Source organism: Tympanuchus pallidicinctus, unplaced genomic scaffold (genome assembly GCF_026119805.1).
Source record: "Tympanuchus pallidicinctus isolate F22 unplaced genomic scaffold, pur_lepc_1.0 scaffold5, whole genome shotgun sequence".
Classification (NCBI taxonomy): Eukaryota; Metazoa; Chordata; class Aves; order Galliformes; family Phasianidae; genus Tympanuchus; species Tympanuchus pallidicinctus.
Window position 1 is genome coordinate 42646808 of NW_026294769.1, and position 12745 is coordinate 42659552.

Genomic DNA, 12745 nt, shown 5'->3' on the forward strand with positions numbered 1-12745 from the left:
AAGTTCATCAAATAATTAGGCCAAGTTACTCTCCACTCCTTTCCATACATGAGAACAACAGGCTAACCTGGGTGGGCTGTTCTGCTTCAACAGTAAAGACATATCAAAAAGACAATTGGGAAGTTGGAGGATTATTTACAACACGCATCCACTTTGAAAACTTCAACATGCAGAACTTCTTTATGGTAAGAGTGATGGATCACTGGAACAGGTTGCCCAGAGAGGTTGCATAGTCTCCTACAGAGATATTCAAGACCCAGCTGGACACCCACCTGTGTAACCTATTGTAGGGTACCTTCTTTAGCACGGGGGTTGAACTCAATGATCTCTTGAGGTCCCTTCCAACCTCTGTAATTCCATGAATGCTCTGTTCAAGCCAGAGAAGTTTCCAAGGATCAGTTTTATCACAGCAATTCCCTCACCCAGTTCAGAGCAAAGCACAATTATTAATGTCAGGCACTTAATGTTGGCGAATGTTCACTAGCCAGACTTCAGACTGCCAACTGAAACAACTGCTGGTCTCGTTCCATAATGGCAAGAAGAAATTGAAAGAGCAGTAGGTTTTCAAACATCAGTATCTCCTACCCAAATGAAACAATCTATACTTTCTGATGGGGTGCACAACTTTTATTTTGCAACTCAGTTGTTTACTCAGACACTGGAAAAGAAAGCTAGAGGAAGGCAACGCAGCCAGTCAGATATTTTTTACCTACTTGGCTTTTCTGCCAAAGATATTTGCCCAACAATAAAGAGAGACTGTTCTCAGCAAGAGAAATTGAGAACAAGTTCAGAGAAGTTACTGTATTATGGTAACTGCAATTTGCTGATCATGCTGTGCCTGTGTACACCCTTGGAAACAGTTTAACATTCTAAGACGGTTTTTCAACTAGAAGCACCTAGAATGACAAACTAATTAGACTGGATTTCTTTCACTATTATTGAATTTCAAAAGCAAGACTGTCATTTAATGCAATTCCTATAATGATTTTGGTAATTAAAAATTCCTGAGTGTTCCACAAGATACCACCAGAGTTTCACTCAGTAAACTACTGGAAAATGCTCCTTAAAACCAACGAAAGAGTTGTCATTAACCAAAGGCAAGCCACTGCAAGACAGTCCTACTACGATTTTGTAAATTGTTCATTGAAGTTCAAAGCAGTCATTTTAAAAGTTTATCAGACCAGAGATATGAAAATGTATTTAATTTCAGGAAGGCAATGTTAATAAGCAATCCGATTAACTTTATGCATGTGTATATCAAACATTTGAATGTGGCTACTTCATATAAATATCAAACCAAGACAAACAGTAATTGACTGCTGTCTTTCCTCTCATCCACCTTAGAAGTACAGAAACTGGAATAATATTTCCCTAAAGTTTTGTTAGTTTAAAAGCTTAAGATTTTAACAGAAAGATACAAAAAAAAAAGTATCAGAAAAGAAAGCATATTCAAAAGAAGCACATGACTTACCAAAGTGAAGAAAGAAAACTTAATATATTAAACTGGGATAACAAAAGCAAAGAGAGGTGATTGGATTAACACACCAAAACATATTTAAAAGAAACGACCACTTAAGTGATCAAGAACATAACTATGAGTTTTTAATTGTACTATCAGCTGTCTGGAAGTACTCCTATTCTCCCTTTAATAGAAACTTTGACCAAACTGAATAAGGACAAAATTCTAAATTAAACAAAACAAACACAAGCAAACAAAAACCACTATGCCAGTATAACAGATATGACATACTCAACTAGCATACCAGTTGTAAAACTTTGGAAACCAGAATCCGCCTTCATCATAAACGAACATTTATTAGTGTACTGTGATCTTTTGCTAGCAACTAAGCCTGGCCACTTTTGCCTTAAATTTGGAAATGCCTTGCTGGTAGTGACCGACGGCTCAAGGCAAGGAGATTTGACAAAGCTTGGTTTGACAAATTCTAATTCACATTTGTCAGATTCTCCTGCTGATTGTACAAAACAATTCGAGTATTAATAAAAATATCCATCTATGTAAAGATGAAGGAACTCTGATTTCTTTCCACTTCCCTCATTCTCCGCACTGATTCCAGCCCTCCTTCACAACATGAAACTTAACTGCACTGCTCCTTTTGGAATTAATTTCAAGCTAGGCAGTCAGCTGTGTTGTGAAGAGTCTGATCTCAATTTCAGACACCAATTCCACCCTCACTTATTACCATCATATACATTATGTGGATACTTATTTTCCCCAGAACAATAGAGTAGGAACTCCTAAGTTTGCTGAACGCTAGCCCACATTTTTCTTAACACAAGCATCTGCAGCTGAAAGTCTACAAAGTGAGAGAAGTAGCCGGTATTTCACCTAAGCAAACAAAACTGGTATTTCCACTCCCCCAGCCCTGAAATCAACAACACAAAAAGGATATCCTGTCCAGGAAGCAAAACACTAATCTGAATTATTCTCACTATGTTTAAAATTGTTTTTCCTTATTTTCACAAACTCTTTAAAGTTCTGTAAGATTGAAGACCAGCAAACCAAACCCTGCCCTTTGGAAGGCATTTCAGATCCTTTTGCAGTTTCCTAATTGGCACTGCTGCAAACATACCCTTCCCGCTTGAAGCAAGGAAGAAGTCAAGAGCCATAAAATCATGTTTGAACACTTAAGAAATGCAATCTGAAGTTATGAATGATGTATTTCCAAAACAGATTAGAGTTTAAAAAAAAAAAAAAGAAGTAAAATAAGAACTTACGAAGTTCTTAATGAGTTGTTTTCTCCCAGGCTACTACTTATAAAGCCATTTAGTCAAACCGTAACAATAAAATGACCTACCTTAGAAGTAATCCATTTGATAAGGATCAGAGTTAAACACCAGACTGATGCAATTCCCATTGCATCGCCCGAAAGCGTAATCCCCTCCCTGACCCTCGCAGTGCCACAGGCTGAATGTCTCTGAGCCTGCAGGACCGCATGCAGCAGGACAGGAGGAAGCGAGGCTGCGCTGCAGCCCAGCAGCCGCAGGAGCACTGTCACCTGACAGCCCAGCAACATGGAAGCACTGCCCCACGCCTCCTGCCAAGAGCTCTGGACAAGAAGGCATGACAACCAGAGGACACAGGCAACATTAAAGCCTTATAACATCCACAGGATTTTGTAAAAGAGATTAAAAACCACAATTACACTTATTATATGTATTTTAAGGCAACAAAGCTTGCTAGACTCGGGATCAGCCTATTACAAAATAGCAGTTCGCCAAGCACTGGGCTTATTTGATGAAGATCCCGTTTCCAACAGATTTCACCCCAGCTGATACTCAGAAGGCCCCCTTTGCCTCTGCCACCCAGATAACCAAAATGAACTGAACTTCAAAACGTATTTCAAGGACCCTTTTGTAGCAAGTTACTATAAATAAAGTGATGGGGAAAAAAAGTTAATGCACTTAATACATGCAGTCGTTAAAACCAGTTGTGGTTCTCTGATCTCTCATGTTCACCCAATACTGAGTCATCCTTTACAGTATCTTCACAGCTATCCGTGCTCATGCCTGAACTATGAACTAATACATTTTTTCAGCTTAACATTGAAATAGATGAACTCACCCCTCATGTCCTCTCCCACTCAGCCAGGATTTCCAAGCAAGAAGAATCATTTCCTCCAAGAGCACTGATTGCACATCTTTTGCTTTTTCCCCTCTGCCTGCTTCTGAATACCAGTCAAACCAAACCATAGGCATGAGCATTCAATCAAAATGCACCATTTGGTACCCTGCCTGATACATACAGACCTTAAATAAGAGGTTCATATCCACCCAAAACATGATCTGTCATGGATGTAGATTTACAAGCATTACAGTCTCCAAACACTCTACCTAATTTAAGACACGCTGATGATTAATAGTCACTAATCTGGTGTTAGCTAAAATAAATAAAATCAATAAATGGCATTAGGCTCTATCTGCATTATCAGTTTGACACAACTAGAGCAGATGATTACACGGTGGCTATGGGCAACTTTACATCCATACTACATGAAGCTCAGGAAATACATGTGTATACCCTAAGGCCACATCCAGCCAAATTTCCTCAATTGGACCCTACCACAGGAGGCTAAAAGTTGTCAAAATTTAGATGCTTCACGAGGAAAAATTTCCACTGTATAACAAATACTGCATACAAGCCAGCATCTAGTTCATCCCTTACCATCAGTTCAAATGAAGAAATGCATATAGTGTTGCCTACAGTCTTCAAACAAATATCCCAATGACAATTTAAAATTAATGATACAAGACACTGTGAATCCACCTAAGCAAAAGCATATTCTACTATTCCACTACTAAGTGTTCTACTAGCACTTTTTCCTTTGCTCAGTGTATCCTTTCCTTTGCTTTCCTCTTCTCATGTAATTCTTAAAAAAAAAAAAAAACAACAACACCACACACAAGATTTCATTATCAATATAGCTGAAAGAGGGTCTCAGAACAGTTGTTACAAAGCTTCCACTAAGGAATTTGCCCAAGTTGTCAGTTTGGTTTCATTCTGAAATAGCTGTAATATAGGACAAGCTTCTACCACAAGCTTCTAGCTCTCGATTGATAGGCCATCATGATTTGCCAAGATCCTATTTCTTCCATATCTGGGAATCTCCAAGGCTCTTTTATCCCGAGAACTAAAGTACAGGATCACAATTTTAATTATATGTTTGTAAGTACTCATTTGTCCCATTATTTTTAATGAATAACTTTAAGAATAACTCATTATCTTCCAAACCTCTGTAACTACTACATCTAACAGATGCTTCTTTAAATGCTTTTCAGCAAAATAAAATAAATCCAGCAACACCTACAAGAAACTCACAGTTGAAATAAATGAACCCAATAAATGAATAGGGTTCATTATTCATTATTTCATAGGACTTCATTACTGGATCTGATATGATACTCCTGTCTAAATGCAGCAGGGTTTCACATATCTCCACCTCCACGTATTTTTTAATGCAGAATTTTGAAGCCTGACACAAATCACTCCTACTTTCCAGACTGACCTGATTTCACAAGCACATACTTGTAAGCTGGCCCAGAAATTAAATCTCTGAGGGGGTCTCTGCCCTTCAAATGTCATCTTCTCAAACAAGTACAGAAGAGTGACTTGTTGCACCTGGATTTCTAGCATACAGTCCTGTCTGATCCATTACTTGTTCTGGACTGGTCAAGGAATTTAACCACAAAAACGTTAACAAAATGTAAATAACAGCAAAGAATATACTTATCATTCATCAAGTCATCAGACATAACGCAAGGTCTAAAGCAGCTTCCATCTTTCCTTCACTTTTCTCCTGACCTCACCATCTAACATTTCACCATCTAACATTTGTGATCTGTCTCTCTCTCTAGCACCCTTCACTAAGATGGTATAAGATGGTAGTCCAAGAAAAAAGCAGTCCTACAACAAAGGTTGCTACTGCTGCAGCCCAAGCTAAATACTGAATACCACACTCAAGGAAAATAGGTAGAAAATATCCCATTATTTTTATGAGCACTAAGAATAAGACTTTGAGAATTTCGTAATACATAGACAATGGCCAATTTTTATAAATGCTACTTCTGCTTATGTCTTAATTTAAGATGTGACCTAAGGTTCTTCATTTCAACTTCTTAATTAATAAATTTGCCATGCTGAAAGGAAGGCACATGATCCCAAATATTTTTATTATTAATGCCACTTATCAGCTAGTGAGTAGTAAGCAAGCACAAGAAATTAAAGTAGCAAAATTCACCCGTTACCACACATAAACAGCCATTAGTACCCAAGTCACTGCAATCAAACTCAAGAGGCTGGCTGATCTTAAAGCAAGGCTTACAACTCCAGAACTTGGCCTTCCAAAAGCCAACAACAGCCATTGATCCAGAAGGTTGAATTTTCTTTACAAATGTTTTTAAGTTTTAGATATCTTCCACTACAGACTTCAGCAAGCAAGAGAAAGAAGAGAAAGGATCCAGTCTCAGAGAATGAACAGAATCCACCAACTTTTTATTTCCTCATTCATCAGCTACCTTAACATATTATCAGGATCACCCTGTGTGCACTTCAGATATTATTTCCAAAAAGGGTACCAGATATTATATATTTTGGTAGGGAAACACAAAGCTTTGCTAAAGTAAGCAGGCTGTTCAATGTCGCATTTTTTTGATGGCTGTTTTTAGTTTTTGATCTTTTTTTGCTCAACATCACATTTGCGCAGGTTAACAAAGATGGCCCCGAGTAACATGGAAAAATGATTTGACAAAGCTGCATGCATCTCAGTTTATCAATGAATGCATTTTTAATTTCTAAACATCTAGAAATAAGTTATTCCTAAAATGCTTCTTCTGAAATACAAGATAGGGTTTAAACTAAGAGCTTATTCTTTCATATCACGAACTGTGATTACTCTTTCAGTTGTTTCTCCAATGTAGTGCACTGCCATTTCTAGAAATACAAAGAATATACTATTGGAAATTCAAAGCAGCTAAACTGGTTCATCTGTCTCTGGGCCAGTTTGTATCACACAACCCTCATTCTTATAAAAAAACATATTTAGCCAAGGAACATAAATTCTATAGCACGGTATTCTCATTCAATCTGGCTCCAATTTTCTGAGGCTACTTACAATTGCATTTTAAGGGACATTTAAATAAAAAAATAAAGTAGAAAAAGCAGCACTTAAGTGTAAACAAAGAAGGGAAGAGTGTTGGAACTGATTTTCCAAACTATTCCAGCCTTCATTTTCCACAATAAAGATGAAGATTTGCCTTTTTGAATAAGTAACCTCTATTACTAGAATAACCTGAGTTTTTGTTTGTTTTGGTGCAAGGAGAGGGTTGTTTTAATGTAGCAGTCATGACAGAAGGTACTTCAGAAGATTCTCTACAGAAAGAAGCATATGTCTGAAGTCTGACTGAAGCTTCAGTGACCTCTACTTACATGATGCAGCATAAAGAACTTCAATTGCTTATAAGCTTTTGTGAGTATAAATTCTTTAGCAGATTTTTCTCTTTGATTTGGGATGATTGGGGTCAGAAGACAGATACAAGAGGGTACACAGCCACCACAACAACAACAAAAAAGCAGGTTAATGTACATTTAAATGTATGTTTTAATAATACTTTGACAAAGATATATAGTGTTATTAGGTATGAAATGCTCTACCTCAGTGTATTCTCTCTCAAAAAAGCAACCATTTCCAATGGTTTAAGTAATGAAGTTCATTTACTGCAGAAATGTCAGCAAGCACTGCACATCTGTGTTAGCATTGCTCAGTCCTCATGCACAAAACTTCCACTGTAAATTCCCACTCCTGTTGAATCAAATCCTCAGCCAAGCGAAGAATCGTGCTGTGTTTCAAGATTCATTTAAGGCACTTCCCCATTTTTTGCTTTCCCAAGCCTTGCTTCCTTCCTACAACCTTCATGAGGGCTGCACAAAGGAAGCAAGGGCTTTGTTTAAATCCACCAAACTTAGGCTTCTGCTTCTCTCCAGAGAAGAGATGATGGCAAGAATTTCTACTGCGCTTCTACAAAGTGCTCTTGAAAGGAACAACAACAAAAAAGTTAATTAAGAAGTTATTAAGATGACAGTCTACGCCTAAGCATTTTCCATGTTCTATTTGGGAGAAACATATTTTTCAACTGTCTGCAGAACTCAGGCTTATTACCTTGGACACAGAAACACCTTAGAACAGTTGTACTCAACCAGGGCTGGTCTACATCCGTTTGCATCTGCCTGCACCCGTTCGTGGACACTGGCATCTGCTGACTCACAAAAGGTCTATGGCACAGCAAGAAATTAGGCTGTTTTCAGAATACAAGATGAATGCTTTTGTCCATAATGTAGGTGAGGGAAAAAAAAAAAAAAACAGAACAGTTATTAAAAGACAAGTGCTGTCAGGGCCTTCAGCTTGCAACCCAGTCACTCAAGACAGACTGCGTTCTGAAGGTAAGGCATCCAAAGGCCAAGTTTTAGCTGCTCTGAGTTACTGACGTACGCTATTAAATGCATCTTCACACAGATTGAGTGCTTGCTGGGAAGCAAACTGAGAGTTGTTTGAATTTTAACACCCTTCACATGAGCAAGTAACCTGGCTATGTATGTGAAAACAGATGAACAGTAACACGTGACAAAAAAGCTAACTGTTTTAGATACTGTAACAAAACTGCTACATTCTGTTTCTAAAGCACATCCTTCGAATGGTGAAAGACTGTAATACTGCCTGTCTTATATTTAACTAGAAACCGAAATTCAAGATACTGAGGTTGTAATCTCACAGAAGGACAACATCAAAAAAATGTCAACATATCACAATACTAGAAAAGGAACATAAGGGAAAAAAAAAACAAAACAAAACACAACCACAGTAGTTGCATCTTACCATAACCCTTCATAAAATATCTACAGAAGACACAAAGCATAGAAGTCTGCCATTTAAGTTGAGTACTTAAGCTGTGGAACAAGGAAGCACAGGAAGCAGTCAGGGCCCCCACAGCACATTTGTGGAGCCATGAACGCAAGGAGCAGAGCCAAGCAGTGCCACAAGTGGATGCAGAAAGCCAAGGGGGCAGAGCACTGTGAGTCGCTGCACTCTGCTCTTTCACTTGCTTCCTGGCTTCTTCCTCTTTCAGAAATGAACAGACTGAATAAGAAAGCCACGTAGCATGTATTTGGATCCCAACCGAAGGGTAGTCTCTCATACCAGATAGCTGCTATGTGGATCCCAATTGGTGGGTAAGCTCCTGTAACTATGTGGGCTCACCTCCCTCAACATTATAAGCATTCCCCTGCCTTGTACTTATCATCAAGTATTTGTTTCTCCAGTATTGCTAAAGGAACTGCTTCTGACAGCCCCTATCCATGCTTCACTTCACTTATTGGTGAGTATCACAAGTTAACAGAAAATTAAAATATTGGCATCTATTGAGACGTACCAGTTTCCATTTATCATAACCAGATGCTTATTCAAGGATTTTAGGCAACATTTTCAGATTCTATTTAAAAAAATAAATAAATAAAATAAGGTTCCAACAGGAAAAAAAAAATCAAAATAAAAATTCAGCATTTCTTTAGGCATATACACATTCAGTAAAGACCCAAAAATATGCTAAACATGTAAAAGGTAAAAAAAAATAAAATAAGACCAACATTTCTGGTGCCCTGTTTGCAATGATACAGAAATACAGAAACATTATGTTGTCAAAAAAGATCAAGTTTAAAGGGGGAAAGCTGAAAGTTTCAGATTAATACATTAAGGAGAGCTGGCAACAAAATATTCAGATGATTTATTTCACAGTAAAACTGGCCCAGCCTTGTTTTTGATCATTTCCATTAAAATACCAAAACGACTACCCAGGTCAAACACTGAAACTAGTTATTACCGTGTGCTGTCAAATCCACAAATCAGTACAGTATTTTAATAATATAATGGCATTACAAATGAAAAAAAAAAATAATTAACTGAAATAGTCACCACAGAATTTATAAAGATGAAAGAGATTCAAAACGAGATCACGCTGGCCATGCTCAAGCATTTCATTAAAAAAGCAAATCGTTTAACTAAGAAGTGACAGATGCTATCTGAAATACAGAAAAAAAGATAAAGTTACATTAGGCAACTACATTCAACTTCTTCCACTTCAAAAATGTAACTTTTTAAGCTTGTGAAAAAATACAGTTAGGGTGTGCTACAATTATTTATGGTGAAAATTCTTCTGGAGACTCTTCCCACTAAACACTTATTTTGGAACTTGCTGATGCACCATATCCAAAATGCTTGTAGTTTTCCATGAGTTTTCCCAAGAACTAATTAAACCTACAGCCACCCAGGCTAAGCTGACCAATTTCAACTGAACTGGTTAAGCAGACCCATTGCAGCTGACCTGGTTAAACTCAGAACAGCTCGAATGAGACTGGGTGCTGAAACCCCTAACCTTCCCCAGGCCAGGTCAACACCAGCCATTGCAACACCTCACCTCACTCTCTGGGCTACGCTGCACTACTGCCAGCTGACCACCTTTTATTGAGCTACCTGTACTTCTCTATCCTACCTCCTCTCAAATCCTCCTTCTCTGACCCGTACAGGTTACAAATGTCTCATAGTAAATGCATTAAATAAAGTTCAATAATGGCATTTTCATACAATTGGCACATTTTATACGCATTTATGCATTCTTCAAGTAGCCTCTGCACTAAAATAATATTCTGTAGGTATGAGGGTGCCAACAACACATGTATCCAAAGATTTTCCATCAAAACTCTACTCTGCTTATTTCAGCATCTCACTCACTAGAGAGGAACCATTAACAGAGAGCTTCTCACCAGTGTCTTGCCTTAGGTCTGCCAGTCTTAGACTGGATTGGAAGCACTGAAAAGTTTCAGCCTTTTCTTACAGAGAGGTCAGCATAAAATGCTCTCTCTTGGATACGGAGAATTTCTTTGTTTGTTTTAAAAACATCATTAAAGAAAGAGCTGACAAAGTAACAGGAGAATTACAAGCTCAGAGCTAAACTAGCCCAAAGAAGCCACATGAATGCAATCCCAGATTAACTTAAGGAGGTATGGAAACAGACATGCAAAGAAAAGTGCTCTATAATGTGCTCTGTAAATATAGTAATGAAATTCTGATGCATTTAACAGCTGGTACATTGACAGGAAAAAGGCAAAAAGCTTGGATAATGGTTTGTGGAGTACAGTTAATACCTGTGCAGCCTTCTCTAAAATACGATATACTTGTACAGAATTCTTATTCTACCTGGATGTACATTTTATCGTATTTATAAGATTCCAAGATCTCTGATTATTAAAAAATAGCAAAGATTAAATAATCTTTTTCCTGGGATTTCAATTCCAATTTTAATACTCCATTTTTGAAGGTAAAAAGATATGTTCATTGTCAGACATCGATATGAAATGGAAATTGAATTTAAGAATCCAGTATATAAAAGATCAGAGAGTAGGATTTAAAAGAGTATCATTCCAAAAATTCAGTTCCAGTTACAAAGGCTGTTCCAAAAGTAATGCCTCCTACTTCACTGTGTTGGCCCACAATGTCAGAAGCAGATGTTGGTGATACGGCAGTAGAGGCTGAACCTTCTCACCAATATTCTGTTCCATTCTGTTGCTGTGTGACAGATGGCAGCAGAGAGCAGTGTGACAAAATGGCGCCTGACATGGAAGAGCGTATGGAGCACAGGAGTGGAACTGAATTCCTCCATACAGGAAAAAATGGCACCCACTGACATATATCAACTCTTGCTGAGTGGTGATGGAAACCAAACAGTGGATGTGAGCACAGCGTGGCAGTGGGTGGTGTGTTTTAGCAGTGGTAACAGCAGGTCACCTCTGCTGATACAGATTTTTAAGAGTGCAGCATACAGGCTCTTGTTCATCACTAGTGAAAATGCATAGCTGATGGTGGTGACTACACTGAAAAAAAAATCACATTTTGTAGCTGAGAATTTGTTGTATCAAACAGCATTATTTTGGTTTTTTATATCTGTTGTAGTTTCCATGGAAATAAATAGGAGGCATTACTTTCGGCACAACCTAGGTAGTTAATCCTGGAAAGATAGTGGAGTGGAAGGACATAAAAGCAGTACAATTCTGACATTGTTTCCTACAGAAACAAGAATTGTAGCAGCACTAACAAGAATATTTATCTGTGAAACTCCTTGCCACCCACTGGACACCTGTCAGTCTTGGCAGCGGCCTTTATGCGCCCATGTAGAGAAGATTTTTGCATGGTATAGCCCTCTCTTGACCAAATTAGGTTAACCTCATCTGCATTGACATCAGTGCCTATAATTTTGGAATCTCATCGACAGAAATAGCTTATCACAGGGCCCAGCATACAAATTAAGCATCTGTACAGGGCATGCTGAACTTGTGGAAGTGCTGAAAAGCTGTAGTGGAAAATCTTAGCACAGGCTTTGAAGTGACACCTAATTACGGCAACGGTTAGGTACTTCCCTATTTAACATCTTGGGTTTAGTTCACTTACAGCATTCTTTGCACAGAAACTAGTGTTAAAATCTATCATTTTAACCAAGAACTCTGGCCAACAATTAATTAATTCAGCACGTTTGAAAGCTCCTAAAATTTCTGGTGTATAGAAATCGCTTGTAAGTTTATTGGCAGATCCCAGCTTTGGTCTTCAGACTCAGTTTCATTAGTCAATCCCATTTTTGGTGAGAAGCCATCTCATCTTGCCATGGGATTATCTCCAGTATGAAACCTGTGCTGTGTGTCACAAACTAAGACGCAATTAATTTTATAAATATTACATGACTTAAGCAGCAAGAGGAAAATGTAGTATATTGGATCACCATGATTTCCTTATGAATGTATTGCTCTAATATTATAGAAAGACTAAGGAAAGAAGCAAAATGCCAAGACAAATAAGCTACATTAAACAAAGCATTTGGAAAATGAGGGAAAAGGAGAGGAGTAACTCGCATGACTGCTGCCTAACTGCAAACTCAGAGAGAAGCATCAGCTCAGCACTGTCAGAGCTGGGAGATGCTCATCAAGAGGCGTACAGAAGTGTTTGCACTGTTCTCCCAGAGAAAGGAGGATCTGCTGTCAGTTACTGCTCCGCAGATGATGGAAGACAGGCTTTAATTATACTCAGAGTCACGTCTTTCTCACCTCCTGAGGAAATTTCAAGGCTTATGGAAATACAGATGAGCACATAGAATTAAATATCAGAAGAAGAGAACAATAGGAAACACTAAAGCC

General features: G+C 38.1%; 1 protein-coding gene across 5 annotated transcripts in view; it reads right to left on the minus strand.

Moving 5' to 3' along the window:
• Nucleotides 1-12745, minus strand: part of PDE7A (phosphodiesterase 7A) — a 70628-nt gene that overhangs the window by 37463 nt on the left and 20420 nt on the right. The window contains exon 1 of one of the 5 annotated variants that reach the window (XM_052704780.1): nucleotides 2817-2924. The exons of 2 other annotated variants lie outside the window; for them this stretch is intronic. In XM_052704780.1, the coding sequence (XP_052560740.1) occupies nucleotides 2817-2876 (60 nt within the window). In that variant the 5' untranslated portion in view covers nucleotides 2877-2924. Of the gene's footprint in view, nucleotides 1-2816; nucleotides 2925-12745 lie in introns of those variants that run through there. 2 more of the 5 variants (XM_052704777.1, XM_052704779.1) reach the window with 2 other exon arrangements.